Here is a 24,999-nt window from a genome sequence, read left to right as displayed (position 1 = left end):
TATATATATAGGTAATACTACCTAATAATTAGGATTATATATTCAAAGGTTATTATTACTAAGTTATATTCTACTCTTATTTAGTTAAAGCTAACTTTACCTAGGTCTAAGCTATTAATAATACTACTAACCTAATCTCCCTTTATCGGTAGGATTATATTAGTACCCTATATAAGGTAGATATACTTATAGCTTACGCTATAAAACTAGTAGTTGTAAAGCTTAGCTATTCTACTACTAAAGTAGATCTAGATCCTAACACTAACCTACCTAATAAAGGCCTATATTATATATAGGATAATAGTATTTAGCTACCTAATAGAATTATATTATAGGCCGGCTTACTACCTTCCTAAGCTTAGTAACTAACTAAACTTCTAATATTATATAATATCTAAGGCGATTAACCTACTATAATTAATATTCCTAAAGGTTAGTAGATAACTATTCTATTAGTCCCTAGCTAGGAATCTAAACTCCTAAAATCTAAAATCTACCTAGTTGGCCTAAAGGACTATACTATAATTAATAAGATATTTTAGCCTCTATATAACTAAGGAAAAATAAGCTATATAACTAAGTATATAGCTATAGGCTTCCCTATCTTTATTATCTAGCGCGTTATTTAGTACCTAGGGTATAAACCTAAATAAAAGGGCTATACTATTATCGACCTCTATCTATTAAATAAAGTTATCTAATATAATATTTATCCTATCCTTATAATAGATAATATCCTCTTCCTAACTTAGGGTAAGCTATATATCTCTATATTAGATATAGTAAAATTCTTTTACTAGTAGTATATCTAATATAACTACTATGATTATATATATATTATCTTATACTAGGGCTAGGAGATATTCTATATAGCTATTATAGGCTTTTATAACAGCGTACTATATATCTAGTATTAGATAGACTTACTTCTAAAAGAGTTTATAGACTTCTATTAGGTATACCTTAATAATATTATTATAGTATTAGATATATTCTACTTTTATATTAAATATTTGTCTTTAGTCTTAGGTATACTTAAGAAGTATTTAATATCCCTAGAGCCTAAGAAAGCGTATATCACTTTTCCTAAAGTCTTATTATTAGGCTAATAGGTAGATATATTAGGTATAACTATACCTAAAGATAAGATTAAAGCTATTACTAGCCTAGAATTCCTATATATACTATATTAGCTAGAAACGTACCTTAGTATAACTAGTATATTATACTAATATATCCTATTCTATATAAAGAAGTCTAAGCTGCTATAGATCTATAAGACTAAGCTCCTATATAGAAGCCTAGTTAAGGGATATCTATATTAAGAGTAGTCTACTTATATATAATATATATATCTAATAGAATATAAACTAGCCTCCTTTAATACTATTTAAATAGTCTTCTAGGATCCCTAGTAGCTAGCATATTAAGACTAGATATAGTGATTATATTTTAATATTAATATATCCTAGGAGGGTGGTTATAGAGCTATAGTATTCTATATAAAGTATAACTATATATATATAAACCTAAAGATAACCCTACTATTAACTATAGTAGAACTAATTATATTCCTAAGTTATCTACTAACCCTAGCTAAGAAATAATATTAGGTAACAGAATTAAAAGTCTCTTATATTATCTAGGTTATATATAAAATCCGATATATAATTAAGATAGCTCTAGATAACTTAATATTAGTCGCCTATACTAACTATATCGCGATGATTAATCTTACTATCTCCTTAGTATCTATATTACTAGATTAATTAAACCTATATCTAATATAAGTATCTTAGTACCTCTAATAGTTTTATTTATAAGTTTATTATAAAGTAGGTAAGTTAAACTATATCATAGACGCTCTCTCCTATCTATTAGTAGTAGATAAGGCCTAGCCCTATAATAATAATAACCTAGAAGCCTTATACACTAACCCTATATCTAATATAGCTAAGCCTATCAGCTCGGTATCTAACCTAGCGTTATTAGGCGTAGTATCTATATAGGATATTCCTAATAAGGCCTATACTTTCCTTATATCCTATATATAGCTCTCTAATAACTTTAAATAGTGTATATAAATAGCTTATAAGGAGGACCTTAAATAGAGCCTTATCCTTAATAAGCTCTAGAGGATAATATAGGACCCTAACCCTATTAAGCTATATCTGCCCTATAAGACTAATAATAGCTTACTATACTTAATATAGGCTAATAGCGACTATTAGCTATATATTCCTAATATAATTAAAGATAAGATCTTTAAAATAGTATATAGTAATAGATACCTTAACTTCTATTATACTTAATAGAAGATATAAGGCTTTATTATATATAAGGGAGTAAAGAAGCTCTAGATATATATTAACTAATATAATAAGTATAAGAAAAATATAATATATTATTATAAACTATATAGGTTACTTTAGCTAATTCTTATACCGCTAATCCTATTTTATATACTAATAATTAACTTTATTACTAGCCTACTATATATAAAAAAGGGGTTTAATATAATAGTAATCTATATATATAAGTCTATAAAATATATTAGCTTAATATCTAAGAAGAAAACCTAGAGTAGTAAAGAATAGGCTATTATAGTCCTCTATAACCTCTAGAAAGGCGACTAGGGGATCCCTATTATATAGATCTCTAACTAGGATAAGCACTTTATTTAAGGTTTTTAGAAGGGTATATTTACTACCCTATATACTAAGCTCCTATATATAGCGGTATATAATCTATAGGCAGACAGCTAATCAGAATATTTAAACTAAATAAGCGAGATCTAGCTATACTACTAGTAGAATATCTACTAAAAAACGGATTAGGATAAAGGTCTTATACTAATATAAGCCTTACTAAATACCTTAGTTAATATATCTACTAATAACTTACTATATAAGCTTATATTTAGTATTAATCTGTATATACTATAGAACCTCCTCTATTAGGCTTTTATTAGATCTCTTTAAGCGAACTAATAGGATACTAATAAATATACTAAGTATATAGCTATAGTAATAAAGAAGTAATATAATAGCTATTATAAGCCTATCTTTTTCTAGAAAAATAACTTAGTATACTTATACCTAGCGTAGGGGACTAAGCTAGGTTATATATAGCTATTATATAATATTATAAGGAAACTTACCTAGTAATATATTAAGTACTATATTATTAAATATATCAGACGCTTAATATATCGCTTATAGATACCGCTAAAGCTTACTAGGGCTTACCTAGTAGTATCTTTATAATATCTAGAATATACCCCTTAAGAAGGTAATATCTCTTTAGCTAAACCTCCCTCTATATTTAACCTATACTTCCTAGAAAACACAGACTATATAAATATAGACGTAGTCCTAGATATATAATATAGAGGCTATAGATAGGATTAATAAAAGTAGTACTTAGTCTAGTAGTCTAGAGTAGGGAATAAATATCTAAAGTAGCTAGATAAAGATAACCTAGTAGGAGTAGAAAAAAAGGTCCTAGAATACCTCTAAGATATCCTATATTATATATAGGAGTCTATAAATTAATTATATATCTAAAGCGGGCTTATTTATATTAGCGTTTATATTTAATATACCCTTTATTTAATACCTATACTTTATTTATTTATTTTTATATTTTTTTTACTACTCTTTTTCCTTATACTTTATCTACTCTTCTTCTATCTTTCTATCTATATCTCTTAGTTCTTTATCAGAACTACTACTATTTTATTATTTTTTTTATCTAAATCTACCTTTAATATAGCTAATTAACCTATTAACTAGCCCCCTATACCTCCCTAAATACTATAGAAGCTAACCTTAGCTTAGACCTTTTTAAGCTTAGCGAGGGAATCTTATTAAGGCTACCTATATTAAATATAAAGATATAAATATACTTATAGTCTCGCTATAATAGACTCTAATAGGAATATAATAACTAATACTAATAATAAATCTAGGCTAATTAAGGACTATAGTAGTTTACTTATAAATAATATAGCTAATAATAATAACTTAGGCTTACTTACTATAATACTTACCCTACTAGATAGTAGCTAGACTATAGATAACCTAAAGCCTAAGCTACCTAGTATACTAAAGACTAATATCACACAGTTTATAACCTATACTAAATAATCCTTTATACTCGCTATTTACTAGTTCTATAATAACTCTACCCTATATACCCTATATTAGGATAGATCTAATATATCTTATCTAACTAATAGATAATATAATAGAAAGAGACTAGACCTATTAACTAATAGGAAGATCGATATAAAAATAGTATTAATATAGGTAGTCTTCTACTTTTCTATTTATAATTATTAGGATAATATTAAATAAGAAATATATCTAGCCTTATCCTATATTTATCTAACCGATAAAGGAGTTTTCTATTACCTATATACTATAATACTATACTAACAGAGCTTATAATTCTAAGCTAACTTTAACTAATATAGAGATATCTATACTTCGCGTACTCCCCTAGACTCCCTAATAATTATCTAGACTAATAGTCTCCTATAATTCCCTATTTATAAGGTATTTTATATCCTTTATAGTAGCTAGAACCCTATATCCTACCTTATTAGTAGGAAGTACTATTTAAGCGTTTCAGAGTTCTATATTAGCGCTACTTTAGCCCTACCTAAAGCTATCTAGGTAAGTATAGAGGATTCTTTAACTAAGCTAGTACTCTATACTTTTAATTCTACTACCTACCTAAAACCTAGTATAAATAGGCCGGTTAACCTAGTCTATATAACTACTATTAGCTATAGCTAAAATAAGATAGTATACTAATTTATTATAAATAATAATCTAATAGTATATATATTAATCTACTAGACTAAGGTAAAGTAAGACCTAGTATATACCCGCCTATAAGATCTTAATAGCTTCTATAAATATATCTATAACGTAGTTAATAACTTCCCCTCTATTACCTTCCCTAATAATAAACTATATAACTAGACCTAGTAGACTATTCTAGAGTTAAGCTTTAATAGTAAGGCTTTTATCTATAGAAGACTATTCCTAAACTAAGACCCCTTAGTATAGGACATAGCTAAGATTAAGCTTATCTTATAGGAAGATATATATAAGATCCTTAACTTATTCGGTAACCCTACCGCTTATTAATAATAATACGCCTACTATAAAAGGACTAGAGAGGAGAGTATTATATCTAATATATATATACCTTCTTAGGGATAGGTTACTATCATAAAACCCTACTCTAGACTACTATAAAATACAGACCTCTGCTTCTAGATTAGCTAGATCGATAGGGCCCCTAATCTTATTAGACCAATTATATCTTTACTATTAGCTATCAAAGTACTATAGTAATATATTAGTACTAGTATAAATCTTATATATATTACTTCCCTTAACCACGCTAGACTAATCGACTTCCGCGCCTACTTTATTAAAGGGGACCCGCGCGTAGTACGCGCGATATAGGAAGGGCTCGGAGCTTCCCTAAACGCTGTTCGTGATACCACTGCTTTTACAGAGGGCCTTATACTTGTTAACCGATATATTGAAACTATAAAGGATAAGGTAATTAAGGCGGAAGTAGGGGCAATTACTACCTTAATACGGCCTCCACCGCAGACTCCCCTCTCTACCAACTAGCTGGCAATGGATTTCTAGGCGTATCATCTCCTGCTGCCGAGGGCGGCAGCACACTTTCAAAGGGGGCAGTTGTGAGGGCCTGGCCCTCAGGGGATGGATGACGGATGTATTATTAAGCAGCGTAGCTTATCCTACGCAGTAATTCCATAGCAATACAAGCATCTTTACCACAACCAGGCTTATTCCATAACATGTATTACTTCGGAATTGAATTTTAGGCCCTCACGGTTTTATCGATCGGGTGCCGCCGCTTCGTGGGGCTCAGGCCTCTCCCCTCATAAATGAACCACTAAACCCCAACGTGGTATCTCAGAATAGCTCAACTAAAAGCCTAGAACTCTTCACGATACTCACTATAATCCCGTAATGACTGCGATGGGGGTTATCTCATCTCCATTGTAGGTTCCCTAGAAAATCAAAAGGTTGGTATACTTGAGCTTCATGCTTGGTTAATCGAAGAAGACTCACGAGATCATAAGGACAGCATGAGACGCCGATAACCAGGTCCTTCAGAGCCTCCATCTCGATATAGTCTCCGGGCTTACTGTTGCTGATAGGCTTCAGGGTGTAATTGGGCGAGTTCATGAAAATGTTGAACGGGTCAGGAAGCTCGAGTCGTGAGGTAATACCATATGGCTCCATGGCTTCAGTTATGTTCATCGTGCAGGAACGATGACCTTCAAGACCACATTCAGCATAGACCTCCGGGAAGCAGGGCATGAATGTCATATCGTGGACTTTGCAGGTGTCGGCGGTAATAGTCAAAGCCGGAGCATCGTGGTTGGTGCGGAGATGCTCCCCAATGTCAGGACTGACACCCTGCAGTCGGAACTGGGTGTAAGATATCCGGACATGCTTCTTCAGGCCCGGCTCGTTGACCCAAGCCATAAAGTCAACAATGCGGAACCGCTCGCCTTTCGTAACCTCGAATGCGTAGCCTTGGGCAGCAGGGACAATGTGTGTCTTCGCAGTGGCAGGAAGGTTTTCCATGATTGTCGGATTAATCAGTACAATATTAGAAGATAATTGTCAGTATTTTGATGTGGCTGGCTTGAGTATGGAATTAGACATTGGACGAGGGAGAAAGTTGAAGTTATATATACACACACAGTTTGAAACCGAACGCGTCTACAGCAGCAGACCTCGGCGATGAGCGACAATTGCGGCACTTTCTAACATTAGTTAGTATAGTTATAGATTGAGTCGGTTGACGTAAGGATGTGTTTGCCACAACCTGCGGCGCAGCCCCAAAACGGAAATGGCGTTGCGGCAACCCAAACGGGCACCGCATCCACCGTTTTACTTCAATGTTCTCCACTTGATAATCTGCCTAGGTAAAGGGAGACTAAGCTACTGCATAATTTCTATCTTGGCCACTGAATATGTTTTCCATTGTTTTCATTGTCGTTTTGAATAGGGTCTTAAGCACAGCGCTTAGTTCTGTAGTTTGGGCTGCAGGTTGATATAGTATGATACGTGGAGGATGTCTAGGTGAACTGATAAGGCTTTATTTCTCAGATACCAAGTTACTGAATGTTGAAAGGGGAGAAAAATATGTGTCCAATGTCATGTTAGTGATCATATCCCTAATGTGTAATATCTTGCTTGGGAAGAAGTTACTCGGTAGCCTGAGGGTATCGCTGCAACCATTGGTCCTTGGTGAATCGCTCCCCCTTCGTGATCAGAAAAGCTTCGATTTTCGCATTCAGTTCTTTATATTATTGTGAGCTAGTGTTTTAATTTGTATTAGAGGACCATACTACTAGTACCTTCTACTGTCATCTCTTTTCGGGCTTGTAGCGAGTAATGGTCGCGAAATTCGTGCACAAGAATGAGATCCTCAGGGAGAAGGGTCCCTGTATACCTTCAGTCAATATAGAAGAAAACCTCCAAGGGCTTAAAGGAACAAACCAGCCATAATAGCATATATGTAAATGGTGGAACCATCCCAGGGTTTGACAGTGCGAACGAGCTTCTGCTGTGTCCTCGAGTTGGGGCGCATGGAAGCACCATTAGGGACTGAGATATATTAGTGGCATAGGCGGAATGATTTTGACTACCATCAACATACATTCATAAGAAGCTGGGTCGAGAGCCTTCGGTTGCACTTTTCCTGCTGTTGTAAGGAGGTCGAACATGCCGTGTGGTCGCGTTGGACCTGGCCAAGCCCGGAGTCGGATGGAGATGCCTGAGTTCACGCGAAAGATATCCTTGGGAATCTGAGTGAACGATTGAATGAATCTGTTATGCGACATCTCGATGAGTCCTTACATGTATCAAAAGCGCCGAGGATTCATTCGAGTATTAGGTACAAATACAATAAAATATTACAAATATTGCAACCTTGGGAGGTCACCTGCAAGGGCAGCCCGGTGGTAACTTGATCACATCAGTGCCGCGAGTACAAATTACAAGAGTACATATCGCACGAATCAAACAAAGAGTTCAATATAAAGAATAGTACTTATACGCCTATATCCATAACGATGTAGTTTAGTATGTAATCTGATTCATTTCCCGAAAGGTTGATTTTAAGATTCTCTAGGGTTGTCATTTTTTATGTCTTTTACATTTATTTTTGCATTTCTTTTTAAAATGGTTTCTTTTATCCTTTTTGAAGGACTTTTGTCCATTTATTGGTGATAGGGATAGAATAAGTAAGGGTTGGCCGTAAAATGCATGATTGAAGTATACTCCTCAAATCGAAGAACAATTGAAGAACGATCGAAGAACGATCGAAGATTGAACTGAAAACAAATTATGCATTGTTGATTTAAATAATGTAAACTTTATATATTGAGTACCTAGAATTCAAGCATAAAGAATTTGACCTTTGATATTTTATAGAGAATAGGTACAAAATGTAAACCTTTAGGCAGAATCTGAGGTGGCGCACTGCCGGGCATCCGTGGACGCCCTCTTAGTCAGGGTCGCCACCGAAAATTCAGGCACCCGTTGATCCCAATAGGCATAGTAGGTCTCGCCCCTCCCGTGATTCCGACATCATCGCCTAACAACGGACGGGTCTTTCAATTACTAATTTACCTTCCAACATTGAATTGCATAGGCAACCAGTGCTGCCTCACGACCCCCTACATATATAAGCGCAGATCCCTCCGCGATCGACGTCTTCCCAGATCAAACGTCTTCAAATTTCCATTCCTGATCGCGATGGCGGAGCGCATCTTGATGAACGAATTCAAGGGCCTTCTCAAAGAGAAGTGGGTTCACGTCCAGGTATTTCCACTGTCCTATTACTGAGAGTCTTTGGCACTTGTAGACTTGCAGTTGACTGACATATTTTGTATAGTTGCACGATGACGACATCTTCAACTGGGATGTCGCCCTGATCGTGATCAACCCAGACTCCATGTACTACGGCGGCTACTTTAAGGCCTCAATGACGTTCCCATCCAACTACCCCTATGCTCCACCAAGTATGGCATCTTCATCTCCTCCTTGTCGTCTTCAATGTGACTGACGAGATTTTTATTGTGATTAGAGTTCCGTTTCCTGCAACCCCTCCACCACCCAAACATTTACACCAACGGCAAACTATGCATCTCCATCCTTCACGCGCCCGGCGAAGACGAAATGTCCGGCGAACTTGCGTCGGAGCGCTGGTCCCCCGCGCAGCGCGTTGAATCGGTTCTTATCTCCATTATCTCTCTGCTTGACGATGCCGAGCCTTCCTCCCCCGCGAACGTCGATGCTGCCGTCCTGTTCCGCAATGAACCCGAAGTCTACCGCCAGCTTGTTAAGGCCGATGTCGAGAAGTCGAAGCTCGATATTCCTGCCGGTTTCGAGATGCCCACACACGATACTCCCGTCCGCGAGCCGGTGGAAAAGGAAGATCATGACTTCTGGGCCGATAGCGATGTCGACAGCGATGTTTTCGGTGGCAGCGACTCTGACGACGAACTCGACATGGGCCAGTCTAGCGGCAGCGATATGGAGGAGGACGAGGATGAATCGGCAGACGATGGTTCCACCGAGACGAAGAAGGTGTAAGACGGATTTTCGCCGTCTCTCGTCTGGGGAGTTGCTGCATGATGAGCCAATTCATGTCTGCTTCCCCAAGCATATTCAGCATTCTCGGCGTACCCTTTTGATCTTTCATACGATAGGCGTTTAGCGGGATCATTTTCAAGCATTATGGGTCTTATGGTTTTATGATAACATGCAATTTCCTAATGTTGCACAGATATTTTAGCGAAATGAAATCAAATTCTAATGTTCATTTTTGAATCTCAATCCGACTTTGAGCCACATCAGCCCTGACTCTGTATCATTGCGTTCACTTAACCCATAAATGCTCATTGCCGAGCAATAGTGGACTCTCCTCCCCCCACACTGTCCCCCACTTTAACCCCAAAGTATACATTTATGTATGGCTCCTATATCGGACCTGCAACCCATCTCAATATCACAGCTATATTTACCTACTCACTAAACCCGACTGCAAACTCATAAATCTTGCATCAAAACAGCAACAAACCACCAACCCTAAGATGGCAACCCAAACCCTGGCCGACTGGACAGTCTCTCTATCCTACTCCGACCTCCCTGAAGAAATAACCCACCCCACAGTGAGAAGCTTCTACAACATAGTCGGGTGCATAGCAGGCGGAAGCAAACACACCGCAACAACCACAGCCCGCAACGCCCATCTCCCTTCTCAGCACCACCTATTTCACACCTCCTCGGTACAAACATTTCCACCGACGCCATGCACGCGGCACTCTTCAACGGAATCGCCTCACACATCCACGAATATGACGACACACACCTAGGCACAATCATCCACCTAACAGGACCAGTAACATGTGCACTCCTCGCTATAATCCCGGCCCTCTTACGTCCCGTTTCCGGGGCCGAGTTCATAACCGCGCTAGTCGCTGGCATTGAAGCCGAGGGTAAAATCTTTTTGTTCTATCAGGAGTAAAGGGACTAAGAAATAGGATAAATATTTTCTACCCCTATAGAGTCAGTACGGTCTAGCTCGAGTTTCCTCGCAAAGAGTAGGATCAGCCTAGTATTGGTGATATTAGCTTAAGCCAGATATATAGGCATAGGTTCTATAAAGGAGGTTAGATACAAAGACAAGGGTTGAAAGATTTAAGTTGTAGGAGACGATAACGTCCAAGGGTCGACTTAAAGCGGATGGAGGTATAAGGACACCGGAAAGGATGGAAGACTATATAACTTATAGACGCCTTTTGTATTCAGATTTCTTAAGGAGAGTTGGGAATCTGCTCATCGATGCCACTGATCTCTATTAAGTTGGATGACCCCGAAGCATGAAAAGCTTTTAACGCGTCTATCTGTGTGTCCCACTCGCTGTTCTTGCCTCTTTCATATCCATGAATACACAGAAAACTCAGGTTATCCGGTAGACATTCTGCAAGCACGGCCTTTCCATTCTTTTCGCCGATACCTTCATGGACACCTTTAGCAAAGTACAATAGAGTTTGAATCCCCATGCCCAATCGTTTCAGTGCCACAAAGTCCTTTAGTGACCCACTATTTTTCCAAATCGATTGGAGAAATGTAAGAGTTGGTTCGAACCCGTCTGGATCAAGGGGTTCAAGTGGACCACCGGGTGTCACATCTAGTGACAGTCTGCCTTCTTCTAGCAAGCAAAGTGAAGAGTTGCATGCATAGTCAACATCAAGATTTAAAACCTCTAGTGTATTTTTGTGTGGACATATTGCTTTAATGAACGTCTTGATGTTGAAAGAAATGTGTCCTCTTTGATTGCTCCGTCCGCCATGGGAATATTGGAATTCCCGGAGAACCTTGCATGCCGATATCATCACCGCGAGATTTGTGGAACTGACTGAGGAGGAAGGCAATGAGAATTTGCTCACATTAGATCGGGTAACAATTGCAGATTGTTCACTGATGGTCGGCCACATGTCCCATATTTCGAACATACCCTCGGTTCTGATACATTCGATAGACAGGAACGTATCAAACAAACGAAAACAGCGTATAAAGCATGTCGTATCAGAGATGAGGTCATTAACCACAAGATTATTGAGGCGTTGGTTGTCCCACTTATGATCACCCTCTCTAATGATGTGTACTTTGCGAAGATTGCGTAGGAATGGTTTGTTTTTAGCATCGGAATTTGTTTGATAGAGGAGCTCGTGGAGCGGCCATTCGGTGGGTAAATCATAGCGGCCGCCTTTGGGATCTATAGTGGCCAGATACATCAAATTTGGAGACACAGTAATGAGTAGAGCCGTCAAAGCTTGCGAGGTGAAACTACCGCGGGCTTTCCACTCTCTAGCCTCTCTACATTGAGTTAGAACATCCCTAGAAACAACATCCTGGGGCACTTTTACCTCTCATCATCATCATACTCATCATCGTATTGTTCTTCTTTTTCTCCCTCCTTGCGTATGGTATTCGCTGCAGTTTGCTGCATGAGCATGTTCAGCACCTGGTCCTGCTTAGAGCCCGTGAACCCCGCATTTCCAACTGCATCTCGCAAAAGACTCAAATCGTTGTCGCCCAATTCGCGTTGGTGATCTCTCTGTGGGTAGATCTCAAGAATGGATATTGGGTCGCGACACTCGATATGGCGTACATAATGACCCAGGTATGGTTGTTTCAAAATAGCCATCAACAAGTCAAATGCCGCATTTCTACTCTCATCGTCACAGTGTATGATAATTTCATGAAACTTTTCCCGGTTTTCCAAATCGCACACGGTCTGAAGAGTGCGGCATGAGATTGAGAGAAAGGATATATCGTCAATCGAACAGTACGATAATACCTCGAGCTGTATCTCAAGAAGGAGACTGAGCAATGACATGGTCTATTCAGGCGTGTGATCTTTCTTAGGCTGGCCGAAGAAAAGGATCAAGGCTGTGTAAGATGGCACTATGTAATATGTGAGGTGAGGGAAAAAATACAGCGTGTTTAACCACTAGACCATTTTGAGTAAACACGATAGATTCCAACTGGATACACAGTCACCAGTTTGTTCTATTTTCTTGGGCCCTTAGCTACTAGTAAAACTTTACAGTACTTCGAGGCTGTATGTCGATTTCCGGGAATTTGAAAAACTGCATTTTTACGGTCTTGAAAACTACGTTGCTATGAGCTATGTAAAATATATGTAAGCTCCTGTTAGAAGCTAGGTATAACCTGATCACCTAGTGGAGGTGGCCTAGTTACTGTTGACATTGAGTATTGAAATCACATACTCACGCTGTACCTTGAACTAGGTAACTGGAACTCACAAATGCTGGGCCTATAGAATAAAGCAAGGCACGAGGTATCCTTCTTGTCTCTCATGTAACAGAGGGCCATGCACTAAGAGTGTTTCTTCATTACACGCTTGTTTAATTTTTTTTAGTTGTATACTAGTATTGAGGAGCATGTCGACTATGTCGTGGGTAGCTTGGAGCGCTCCATGACCAATGAGCAGTTGACAGCGAAGCTCGTTGACTCGTGTGTTGGGATTCTAGGAGAAGAGCGCACTGACAACAGACCGACGTGGGTCGAATCAAGGACGTGTCGTAGAGATAATGTTGATTGTACGACTAGACCTATAGTGAATCCCTTTTTACCTATTTTCTAGTATGCAATGTCGGGGAAATCATTTGTTTGATAAATCAAAACGTATTCTAAATCAGTCCGAACTTATCCATGTATGATTGTAGACAAATATGCTACGTGAAGCAACGAGATAACAAAATAGTAAAAACAATCTGTGTATAGGAGTGTAATGGCGGGATAGACCCGCGGATTCGTGCTGGAGAATCCAAAAGACCGAAATAAAACCAAAGAAAATACGATGTGCGCCTGTGTTAATCCATCCATCCATATGCCCGATTGTTGGGTTTGTCACTGACATAACCCTAGCAACCTTCTATCTATGCAGAGACAGCATCCTTGATCTCGCTGTAGATAGCGCCGAGCTCCTTGTGGAAGGCCTTCTCAGCCTTATCGATGATGCTGCCAATGCGCTCATCGACAGTGGGCTCCTTAGCCGCGACACCAGCCTTGTAACCACCTCCGGCAAGGATCTGAGTGTAATTGGCGGAACCACCACCGTTCCAGGCAAGAAGCTAAGATAAAGTCAGCTTGATCCATGTCATTTAGATTGGGGGGAAAACTTACGTTGGGGGTGTCGGAGGGAATGTCAGTAAGTGCGCCCTGAGTGGCGACGTTGATAAGAGCGGCCTTGAGCTGCTTAGGGGTAACATCGGCGACGGCATAGGCAGAGTCCTTGGCGGGTGCCAGGGAGACGTAGTAGGCCAACAAACCGGCGATGTGAGGGGAGGCCATGGAGGTGCCAGAAATGGTGTTGGTGGCATGCTCGCTACCAACCCAGGTGGAGAGGATGTTCAGACCGGGAGCAAAGATATCAGTGCACTTGCCGTAGTTGGAGAAGTAAGCACGCGAGTCAGTCAGGGTGGAGGCGCCAACGGTGACGGCCTTCTCGGCAGCAGCAGGGGAGTAGTTGCAAGCGTCAGCGTTGTCATTGCCGGCAGCGACAGCGAAGTGAATACCAGCGTCAACAGCGGCATTCACAGCAAGATCCAAGGTGCGGGAGCTACCACCACCGAGAGACATGTTGGCAACGCTACCCTTGAACTTCTTGTCGCCCTTCTTGCTCTTCTTGATGTGAGCCTCGGCCGCCCATTCAACACCCTTGACGACATCGGACATAGTACCCGAGCCGTTAGAGCGAAGAACCTTGACAGCGTAGACGTTGGCCTTCTTGGCAACACCGAACTTCTTGCCGGCAATAGTGCCAGAGCAGTGAGTTCCGTGACCGTTTCCATCCTCGTCGGCATCACCCTGGGGGATGGTCTTGCCCCATGTAGCACGGCCCTCGAAGTCAACGTGCTTGGTGTTGGTACCAGTATCAATAACGTAGGCATCGACACCCTCACCACCCTCCTCAGCATACAAATACTTGTTGAAGTTGCCGAAGGAGAGACTTTCACGGTGAGAGATACGGGCAAGACCCCAAGGGGCGTTCTTCTCAACAGTACCATCGGTCATAGTACGGACCTCAGAGTCCTTCTCGATGTATTCAACCTGTTTTGAGTCACATTAGCCGCCGACCTCGGTAACTTCCGCAAGGAGGGAATGGGATTACTCACATCAGGGTGACGGCGAATCTGCTCGATGACATCCTCGTGGAAGTGACCAGCATATCCTGTGAGTGATCCAGCAATTTGGAAAGTGTGCTTCAGGCCCATGAAAGCCTCAAAGTCAAAGTCGAACAGGGAGCGCTTCTTCAACTCCATCCGACCGGTATGAGCGGTGTGCACCTCCTGCACCCAGGTCTGGTGAGCGGAAGCAGAGCTCTCATCAACATGCTTCTTGAATACAATGATGTAGGAATCCGGGATATCTCGGGAGGTCATGGAGGAGAGGATAGGAGCTGCCTCATTGTGGATGGAGCCTACTGACACAGGCGAGGCAGCTACCAACAACGGGATCACTGTTAGGCTGAGGAAGCCTTTCATACTGGGCAAAGTGGAAAAGTAAACACGGCAGAAGAAACGGTGAAGTAAACGATAATTGTAGGTTGTAAAGGATGAGTGAAGGATAAGTTGGATGAAGAGGAGAAGGGGAAAGATGAGGAGAAGGGCAGCTTATCTAGGGAGGAGACGGGGGATCGATGATGCAAGCGGGTATTACATACGGTTACGCCGGCGGATGACCTGTCGATGTCGATCCAGTGGAGAACTGTTTGAGAATGGGGTACCCGATACGGTATGGTATGGTCAACTTGGTCTCGGGGACCCCAATGACAATCTGGAGCATCCACTTGACTGTGGCATATCTATTAGACTTATCATCAGATGAAGTATGATCTACGGAGTAAGTTGTTTGGATATCTCCCAGGCATGAATAATAAGTTAAAAAAAAAGTACCTATAGCAAAGTGGTGCAGGTGGTCACCTTCCCCCCGGGTACCTGGCAGTCTTGTCTTGCCATAGGCTATAGGCAACCCCCCTCGCACGGCCCAGAGTCTCCAAGGCAACTCATCCTCCGAAGTCGCGTGCTTTGTGCTCGGGTGACTCAGAAATTGGTCCAGTCCCCCTTGTCTTGCATGAGAGTGCCATTATTGGATACAACTTTGCCAATCTGCGGAGAAGCCCATCACATCATAGGACAATCATAGGATCACTTCCAAGCTTCTCCACATTGCTAAGAGCTGCGTCTTATCGCGCTTATCATGCCCTATCAGTTATCGCCCGTAATTTTCAAGTGTATTGTTCTTACAATACCACAACAGGGCTGTGTCCAGCCCCCCTCGCCCAAAGGACAACTTGGTCACCTGATATCCAACTTTCCCCTCCCCCGATAGCGAATTACAGAGGTGGCTGAATATTTGACATGGGGTTCTGCGGATGACGAGTGCTGCAAATTCTCCTAACCGCTAGGCTCCCTATCTTGGCACTAGCACTGTCACACACCAATGCAGACCGTTGTACCCGCCATTGAACATTCACGGTCTCTGATGGTCATACGCCATCGGAGCGGACGTGGATAAGATTTGGCTATGGCTCCGCCGGCTCCCCTCCACCCTCCCTCCCCCTCCGGATCGACCGAACGATTGGCCGAAGAGCTAGCCCCAACCATTGACCAGCTCAAGAGCGTCGGTGCAGGCACCGCGATCACTCTGTCCCAGGCTCAGTCAACAATCGAATCTCTCCTCCGCCTCCGCCACACCTTCATAGATGATGCACGTCCACGCACCGCCAAAGACGCATTCCGACATCTCCAGGGCTTTCAAACGCTGCTGGCGTTGGCGGACCAGGTAGCTGAGCTCTACGATCCGGTACACAACTCTAAGGAGGAACGAAAAGGCCTATTGGGTATCTTCAAAGATGTCCTCGGTGTATTGGCAGAGGGCCTGAAGGATCATTTTGGCAACAAGCGATATTTTGGTCGGAAGATAGTAGGGGGAGGTATTTCTGCACTGGAGCGAATTTTGACTGCGCTGGTCAAGAAGATAGACACAACTGAGGGTGACGCGCAACATCTCTATGGCGCCATTTTGGCCGCAGCTCTATGCCAGGAGACAATGTCGGGTATTTTTGTAACACTGAGCACCAAATTTCCCAAAAATGAGGACTCTCCGTCTCCAAAAGACGTCCAGGATGCCGTGGATCATTGCATTGGATCAGCTGAGACAGTGGAAGTGCCGGAACTACTTGGACCATTCCTTCGTGTGTGGTTGATGCACTCCTCTTTGTCATCTGGATATGACATTTTACGCCTCGCCTTGCCCGCTTGTCTCTGCCAATTGGCCTCGCAGTCTCGGAGGAACGTCGTAGCCCTACATGCCACTGATATGCTCACCTCAATTTTACCCCTCTTGTTCGATGGTGCACGGTCAGACAGGGAGAAAGCAATTTACCAAGTTCTCGCCCAATTTCTCAGCGTCCAGGGCATGAGTAGCTTGGATGATGCTGTCGCCTTATACCGCGGAGCGCATCAAAACCCGCAAGTTCTAAAAGTCCTACTGTCTGCTCTAAAATCCTCCAAGGAGCCTCCGTCAATACAATTCGACATGTCCCGCCATGGATACTGTTCAGTCGAGTTTGCAACGCTCGGTCGACCATTCCCTCCTATCAATTCTTCCGGCTACACTCTTGCAGCCTGGGCTCGTTTCGACGAGTTCGATTCCAACACGCATACCACTATCTTTGGAGCATTCGATGCAAGCCAAACATGTTTCATTCTTGCCTATCTTGAAAAGAATACACGGAACTTTATTCTTCAAACTTCAATTCGAGGTTCCCGTCCTAGTGTCCGGTTCAAGTCGGCAAAATTCGAGACAAATCGCTGGTACCATATTTGTGTTGTTCAAAAGAGACCAAAGCCAATGTCCTCCTCTCGCGCATCTCTTTTTATAGACGGTGAGTTTGTTGAACAACTGAAGATAGAATACCCATCCGTTCCTATAAGCCATCATCCAAGCAAGCCATCTCGCGTGCAGGCATTCTTTGGCACCCCTCAAGACCTGGCAATGCGTCTCGGAAAAGGCGTGTCCACTTCACGATGGTCTCTTGCCAATGGAATGCTTTTCGACGAGGCTTACAGCGACGACATGGTAGCGGTTTTCTACAACCTTGGGCCTCGGTATTATGGGAATTTCCAGGATTGCTTAGGCTCCTTCCAGACTTACAAGGCCTCTGCGACTCTCAACCTGCGGAATGAACATCTTCACCCAGGCAAAGAGGAAGCCTCGGACATTGTCACTGCCATCCGTAGACGGGCGAGTACATTGATTCGTGAAAGCTCAATTTTGATTAATGTCTCATCTGTCGCTGTTCTTGATGATGATGATAGCAATAATGTCGACGAATCACAGTTGATTAAATCTCTCTCACGGCAGGCAGCAAAGAGTCTGCAACAGCTAACAAAGTCGGGGGGCAATGCCATTGCTGTCAACGGCGCTACTCCAGCTATCAATGACGGCTTAACACAGCCTCAAGGGGTCGGCATCCTGACAGGTGATCCTGTCGTTGCTGTGCCTAGGGCGATGGATGATGCTAGTTGGTGTATAGGTGGCTGCGCCGCGGTCCATCTAAGCTTGATCAAGGCGGCCAGGACCGCGGAAAGCACTCGCATGGCCGTGGAGGCTCTCTACGAAGCAGTGCAGGACAACTGGAGAAACAGCGAGGCCATGGAAAGAGAGAATGGCTATGGTATTCTTGCTGCCTTATTGCGGGAGAAGCTTGGATTCCACATGGGCAATTCCCCGACAGCATTTAAAATCCCTGTGGTTAGCACCGACCCCGAGGAGCTGGCTTCTTTGATGCTTGATCTCCTACGTTTGACTCTCGGATTTGTTGGCTATGACTTCGAAACCCCTACTCATTCCATCATCACGAACCCGCTCGCCTACCGTGTTCTACTCGTGGACATGGACGTCTGGCGACTCGGAGAATCTCAGGTGATTGGGTTGTATTACTCTCAATTCCGGACATTTGCCGCTGATAGCAACTATCGCCGATTCAACGCCAGACGTCTTGGTCGTATGCGTAAGTGTGCTTCCTCATGACCCTTCCATTCCTATCATTCAAGCTGACCAAACCAGGTGTCAACAAAAAGCTACTGGAAACTTTGAAGGGTGGAGAGCTGACCGAAGAGTCTCTCCAACCTTGCTTATCGGCATTCCGCTCGTTGATGGAAAGCAGTCCTTCTCCCGACCTTCTTCGATCACTAGCTTTGTCGATCACATATGCACTCCATAAGCCCAAGACTCAGACAAACCTTCAAAGAAAGAAGAGCCTTCGGTATGTGGCTATATCGCCCAGACCTGCGTCGGCGAAACCAGAAATCAAGTATCTTCCTAGCGTGACTTTGGGTATTGAAATGTTACGGCTGTACTCTTCCGTGTTGTGTAATCCACATGACCCTACGCCGTTGAGAAAATTTGCCAAGGCCGTCACAAACAAGGTATGTGGATGATCATTTGCCTTGGAGAGAGTTTTGTTTGACCATCTGTGTAGTGGCTACTTTATCTCATGTGCGAGGATGAGCCCGAGGTTGTGGTACTTGCAACAAAGATCTTGGCCCGCTTAGTCGTGGTCATTGGCAGTGGATACAGCAAGAAGTTCGCGGAGAAGAGTGGTGGATACATCATTCTAGAACACCGCCTGAAGAAATGGTGGGATGTTCCCGCATTGTGGCCTATTTGCCTTTCTATCCTTTTCGGCGTTGATCATGCTTTACTGGATCTCAACAAAGCCCTTGACCCGTCCGAGCTGCTTAAAGCTTTCTTGATCGAAGGCGATGTGAAGGTCGTCTTCCCAGATATGCTGCCCGTTATTACGAATATGTTGAAGAGCGGGGTCCGCAATTTGGCCATGGCAAGTGATGCACAAGAAGGCACTCCAGCCTCTCTGGAAGAGCGTGCCTCCAAATGCGAAACCCCGAAAATGAACTCTCTCAAGCTCCCTGGTAGGCTTTCACCACTCATGACCATGGTTTGGTATTTCCGACTGACACCGTTTTCTACTGTTAGATGCTACTCGCTTAGACCAGAATATCCATGGGTTTGCTCTTATCAATTTGGTTGTTCAATTTTTAGAAGAAGCACGCGCCAGGTCACCAAGCTTCCAAGATTTCACTGCACAATCTACTTACGTGCAGGGGCTACTTTCTGTGGTCTATCCCGTTGTTGTCGGTGCTGATACCGTCAGCCCCAACGCAGAACTGAATTTCCGACACAGCGGACTCAGTTTCGATGACAGTAACCTGGTACTACGACCGCGCTCGAGTACTATTAATGCACCGACAGCTTTGCAGACAACCATGGTTGACTCCATGGGCAGTCCTGATGAAAGCACTGGTTCTTTGCGACGTGGCTCATCATTTATTTTGGTCTCTCCCGATAAATCTAAGAACCAGCCCTCTTCTGCTCAGATTCGGCGGTTCATGAACCCAACCTTTGTTGGAAACAAAGCTGCCACTGATCATCCCATCGTCAAGGCAGTCTTCAGGCTTGTACTGGCTGTCTTCGAGGATCAGCTTTTAGGGCGCAAAGACTTTTCGGGCCTTGGTCTCTACCTGAAGACCCCGCCCGGCTTCCTAGAACACCAGGCGTACTTCAATTCCTGGGTTTTTGGTTGTGTGCTTTCGACATTGCACGATCTTCCTTCGGTTCGACCAGGTCTACTTCATGAAACACGGACACTTACGAACCTCGGGCGCTTCGCGACGCATTTGACGGAGGCGGTTTACGAGGGCTGGTTCATTAACGGGCCATCATCCACACTCGAATTCATTGGTACAATTTTGGAGTATCTCCAGCGCCCGGACATATCTCAGTTGAAAAGCATCCGTCTATGTAGCCAGGCTACCGCAACGATTCGCTCGACTTTGTACAAAGTTATCTTATTTCAGTTGTCAGAAGCAGATGACACTGAAACCGTGACATTGCTAGACAGATTGAACTACTGGCAGGTGGTTCTTCTCTCGGCGGCTGAGACTCAATCAAAACATTTACACCTGCTATGCTACCTGCTGTACACCAAACTAATCAGCACAAATGGTGATGTCCGCTCAGCTGCTACCCGCCTATGGAGGATCATACTGGTACAGGCGCCGGATGAGATAACCACACTTCTCAGCCATGGATCTGTCTCTCTTCAGCGTCGGTTGGCTGATGGCTTCGACGCTCTTTCGGGAATGGACGACGAATCTTTCCTGCAATGGATCGATGACCAGCGCGATGATCTGGATTCCTTGTTCTTCGGTGTATTCTCTCGATTGTGGGACACATTCGTCCACGAGGAGAATGCAAGCATCGAAGAGTCTGTCAGGTCTCGAGTATCGAAACGTAAAGACAAACTCAGACAATGGGCTCAGATCGAGAAATTCGATGGAGACATGACGCGAAAGCACGAGGCTACTTTGCCACATTGGATCTCAAACATTGCAGCATCCGAGTTTTTGAAGTCTCAACGATTCTTGCAAGATCTTCAGGATAGCTCTACTTTCATGTGGTCAGCTTTCTCGGACTTACTTCTCGACTTGCGACGACCAGGTGGCCTTCTCGCAGAAGAAAGGGAGCGGAGATGGTGGCTAGACCAGACAGAAGGCCGCAGCCGTATGCGACTACGTCTGGTTCCAGATGAGTCGGGTGATCGACAGGACTATCAGCCTAAGCGTAAAGCTTCCGAGCCCCCTGCAATTAAAATTGACACTCGCATACGTGCACTCTCGGAGGGTGAGACTTTGACGGCGCCTCTTCCAGGGGACCCTGAGAATGGGGGAAGCGAGTCGCCGAACGGCGATGCTGACAACCGGAGCCTTATGGAGGATAATTTTGAGCTGATTGACGACCCTAAAATCGAGCTCGAAGACTATGAAGATAGAAACCGGAAGGTGATGCGATCTCTTCAACGTGGCGATCAGGTTCAAAGCGTGTGTAACCTGTCTCGAATCATTGGTCTAGAAGCAGTGGAAGGTATCTCAATTCTCGGCAAGGACTGCATCTATATCCTGGACAACTTCTTCCAAAGAGCAGACGGCGAGATTGTGAACGTCTGGCAAGCCCCCAATGAGGAACGAGATCCCTATGTGCGCATGATTTCTGGTCGCGAATCAAATGACCCCCGCTCCCAGGAGCATGAGACAAGGAGTTGGAAATGGTCTGATTTGGTCAGCGTTTCCAAGCGCCGGTTCCTGTTCCGCGATGTTGCTCTTGAGATATTCTTCACAGATGGTACCAGCTATTTGTTGACATTGCTCTCGGCTCGAGCTCGAGACGATCTGTGCAACCAACTGGCTATCAAAGCACCACAGGTCACCGGAAGCACCGGGCACTCGCGACCAGAAGACATCTGGCGATTTGAAACCCTTCGCAGTCAAGACGATGCACCACAGACCCTCGGCTCTAAATTTGCTAGTGTCTTCGGTCACCTTCCAGCAAACCCAGCAACACGAAAATGGGTTAAGGGCGAAATTTCCAACTTCCATTATCTGATGTTGATCAACACCTTTGCTGGGCGTACGTTTAATGACTTGACTCAATACCCTGTTTTCCCATGGGTTCTGGCAGACTATACGAGCGAGGAACTCGATCTTGGCAACCCGGCCACATTCCGGGACCTATCCAAGCCTATGGGTTGTCAAACACTAGAACGAGAAATGGGCTTCCGTGAGCGATACAACGCTTTTGCTGAGATGGGCGACGATAATTCTCCCCCTTTCCATTATGGAACACATTACTCTTCTGCAATGATTGTCAGCTCTTACCTCATTCGGCTGCAACCATTCGTCAAGTCATATCTTTTACTCCAGGGCGGCTCCTTTGATCATGCCGATCGCCTCTTCTATTCAATCCGCAAGGCATGGGAGTCAGCATCGCGAGGAAACATGACCGACGTTAGAGAACTTACCCCTGAGTTCTTCTATCTTCCGGAATTCCTTTTGAACTCCAACCATTATGACTTCGGTCTTCTCCAAAACATGACCACAGCCATTGACTCGGTTGAGTTGCCACCTTGGGCAAAAGGCGATCCCAAGATCTTCATTGCGAAGCACCGGGAGGCACTTGAGAGCCCATATGTGTCGGAGAACCTACATCGCTGGATTGATCTCGTTTTCGGCAGCAAACAAAAGGGCGAGGCAGCTGTCGAGTCTGTCAATGTCTTCCATCACCTCTCATACAAAGGCGCCAAAGACTTAGATGCCATTGACGACCCAATGGAGCGGTTAGCCACCATCGGCATTATTCACAACTTCGGGCAAACTCCTCACCAAATCTTCCAACGGCCTCATGCCCAGAGGGAAGACCAACGGCACCGCATACCCCGGCTGGATACTCTTGCAGAATCCCTGACCCAAATGCCGTTGTCTCTTCTTGATATTGAGGAACGAGTAGCCACCCTATCGATGAAACAAGACCGTTTGTTGTGTACCGCAGCCCTGAGGCTTAACGTGCCGCCGGCATATGATTACTACATGGAATGGGGATTCTTCGATGGTAGTGTTCGTTTCTACGCCGCCGATACCCGCAAGCTCCTGGGCCACTTTGAGCACCTTCATGTTGGTCAATTGTCTCATGCCAGCTTTGCGGATTCCCGCACCCTGGTCACCTGCGGTACGGACTGTACCATCTCATTATGGACGGTCACTGCAACTTCCAAGTCTGTTGATTTGCAGCCCATTGGATCGCTATTTGGACACCGAGCCCCAGTCACTGTCCTCGCAGTGTCTCGCTCCTTCAGTGCTTTACTCTCCGCCTCCAATGACGGACAAGTCATGCTATGGGATCTCAATCGGCGATCCTTTGTGCGACCCCTTCCCGGCGACGGTGCCGTCGATGTATGTTTCCCTTTTTCTACCACCCGCTATCCTTTACTGACAAATTAGTGTGCTCGAATCAACGATGTCTCTGGGGATATTATGGTTTGTCGCGGCAATCGCTTGACGTTATATACCCTCAATGGCGTACTGCTGGTTGATCAAGCAGTCTGCGAGTCAGCCGACGATCGCGTCTTGTCCTGCGTCTTCTACGAAGGAGTGCAGAATGAATGGCTGGAGCGTGAATTGTTGTTGACAGGCCATACTCGTGGTGTGGTCAACATCTGGAGCAAGAATATTCGCGGAGGCCGCTTTGAGCTAGAGTTGATCCGACAGCTGCATCATACCGACAGCAGTCGCGACAATGGTGCCAATATCAGCGCCGGTATCAGTTGTATTTTGGCTCTCCCCCACGTGGTCTATACGGGGGACGAGGCTGGCCGAGTGGTGAGTTTTATTACGCCGATTTACATTCCATTGACGAAGCTAACATGACGGTAGTATGAATGGAACTGCATCCAGCGTCGCTGATTTTCTCGATGTTATTCAAACACGCTCTATTTCTCCTTGATCTCATGTTCATAGCCAAAAAGCATATTTACCAGACAAGTTCTGGCATTCAACCTCTTTCCCTTTCCTTTCTACTATACACTGCGCCTCTTGCCTCTTGCTATTCTTAGAGTAAAATTGATCTTGGTCCCATGGATTCCTCCTATAAGATGCTTCTGCGGGTGAGGTATAAGCTGCACTTGGGTAGTACGCCCAACCTTCGATCGTGAAAATCCTCGAGTATATTTCCACAATCAAACATGTATAACTGGTGGCCACCCGGCGGTCGAGCCCATGGACTAAATCAGGTACCGAACGTGGAAATGGGCAACTACACAAACGGAAGAATGTTCGATTGATGAAATGACACGGAAGATGATGTAGAAAACCTCCCTAGTAGAACAAGCTGTAGGTATCTAGGCGAAATGAGAGAGACATATATAGATAGATATATATATATGCATTGTTAATAGGCTGTGGTGGTTGTGGCTCCCCTTTCAAGCAACCTCCTCCACGAAAATGATTACTCCGTACGGTCTCTAGCCAAGGTGTTCGGAAACCATATTTCTCCATAACTAGCCGTCGATATGTATTTATCCGGGCTCCCGGTGAGAATTACAAAGACCGATGCAGTAGTGGGCCGTTGTCCGGTCTACCATCCTCCGGCGGTTGGGGGAAGGCGGAGCACTCTGCGCCGGATTTGGGATTGTAGCACATCTGTTCAAGCAAACTAGATATGAAGTCATATTGAAATTGATCAATTAGAGCATATAAAGACCGCAAAGATCGAAGAAGAACAGTAAAGAACCCAAGAAGCAGTGGGAAACAAGCCGATTGAAGTTGGAGTTGTTAAGGCCAGCGCTGTCTGATTTCATCCTGCAGCGTCATTTGCCCCACCATCCAACCTGAAAAACGGGGCACAGGCCAGGTACTTCCATTTAATATGACAACTCCATACTAAACCTAAGTACCCGGCAATTGATCTGGTT

At 43.7% G+C, this 24,999-nt stretch overlaps 6 protein-coding genes across 6 annotated transcripts; 2 read left to right on the top strand and 4 right to left on the bottom strand.

The window, feature by feature from the left end:
- Positions 1–6,010: 6,010 nt before the first annotated feature.
- Positions 6,011–6,647, bottom strand: PEX2_027710 (uncharacterized protein; the record flags this gene model as incomplete). Its single annotated transcript, XM_016740046.1, has 2 exons — positions 6,011–6,064; positions 6,126–6,647. 2 exons carry the CDS (start codon positions 6,645–6,647, stop codon positions 6,011–6,013), a joined length of 576 nt encoding a protein of 191 aa, XP_016593562.1.
- A 626-nt stretch (positions 6,648–7,273) lies between these two features.
- PEX2_027700 (uncharacterized protein) lies at positions 7,274–7,795 on the bottom strand (the record flags this gene model as incomplete). The annotated part of the gene is made up of 4 exons (XM_016740045.1): positions 7,274–7,368; positions 7,427–7,513; positions 7,569–7,676; positions 7,729–7,795. 4 exons carry the CDS (start codon positions 7,793–7,795, stop codon positions 7,274–7,276), a joined length of 357 nt encoding a protein of 118 aa, XP_016593561.1.
- Positions 7,796–8,828: 1,033 nt separating this feature from the next.
- On the top strand, positions 8,829–10,602 carry PEX2_027690 (uncharacterized protein; the record flags this gene model as incomplete). The annotated part of the gene is made up of 4 exons (XM_016740044.1): positions 8,829–8,894; positions 8,968–9,094; positions 9,160–9,664; positions 10,248–10,602. 4 exons carry the CDS (start codon positions 8,829–8,831, stop codon positions 10,600–10,602), a joined length of 1,053 nt encoding a protein of 350 aa, XP_016593560.1.
- A 289-nt stretch (positions 10,603–10,891) lies between these two features.
- Positions 10,892–12,480, bottom strand: PEX2_027680 (uncharacterized protein; the record flags this gene model as incomplete). Its single annotated transcript, XM_016740043.1, has 2 exons — positions 10,892–11,957; positions 12,008–12,480. The coding sequence occupies 2 exons, from the start codon at positions 12,478–12,480 to the stop codon at positions 10,892–10,894; spliced, it is 1,539 nt and encodes a 512-aa protein (XP_016593559.1).
- Positions 12,481–13,546: 1,066 nt separating this feature from the next.
- Positions 13,547–15,154, bottom strand: PEX2_027670 (S8 family peptidase; the record flags this gene model as incomplete). The annotated part of the gene is made up of 3 exons (XM_016740042.1): positions 13,547–13,741; positions 13,794–14,720; positions 14,786–15,154. 3 exons carry the CDS (start codon positions 15,152–15,154, stop codon positions 13,547–13,549), a joined length of 1,491 nt encoding a protein of 496 aa, XP_016593558.1.
- A 1,042-nt stretch (positions 15,155–16,196) lies between these two features.
- On the top strand, positions 16,197–23,992 carry PEX2_027660 (Beige/BEACH domain protein; the record flags this gene model as incomplete). The annotated part of the gene is made up of 6 exons (XM_016740041.1): positions 16,197–18,687; positions 18,744–19,105; positions 19,159–19,609; positions 19,674–23,482; positions 23,531–23,908; positions 23,963–23,992. 6 exons carry the CDS (start codon positions 16,197–16,199, stop codon positions 23,990–23,992), a joined length of 7,521 nt encoding a protein of 2,506 aa, XP_016593557.1.
- Between the last annotated feature and the right edge of the window lie 1,007 nt (positions 23,993–24,999).

This window comes from Penicillium expansum (assembly GCF_000769745.1).
Source record: "Penicillium expansum strain MD-8 chromosome Unknown contig72, whole genome shotgun sequence".
Lineage (NCBI taxonomy): Eukaryota > Fungi > Ascomycota > Eurotiomycetes > Eurotiales > Aspergillaceae > Penicillium > Penicillium expansum.
This window is presented reverse-complemented; position numbering and strand designations above follow the sequence as displayed.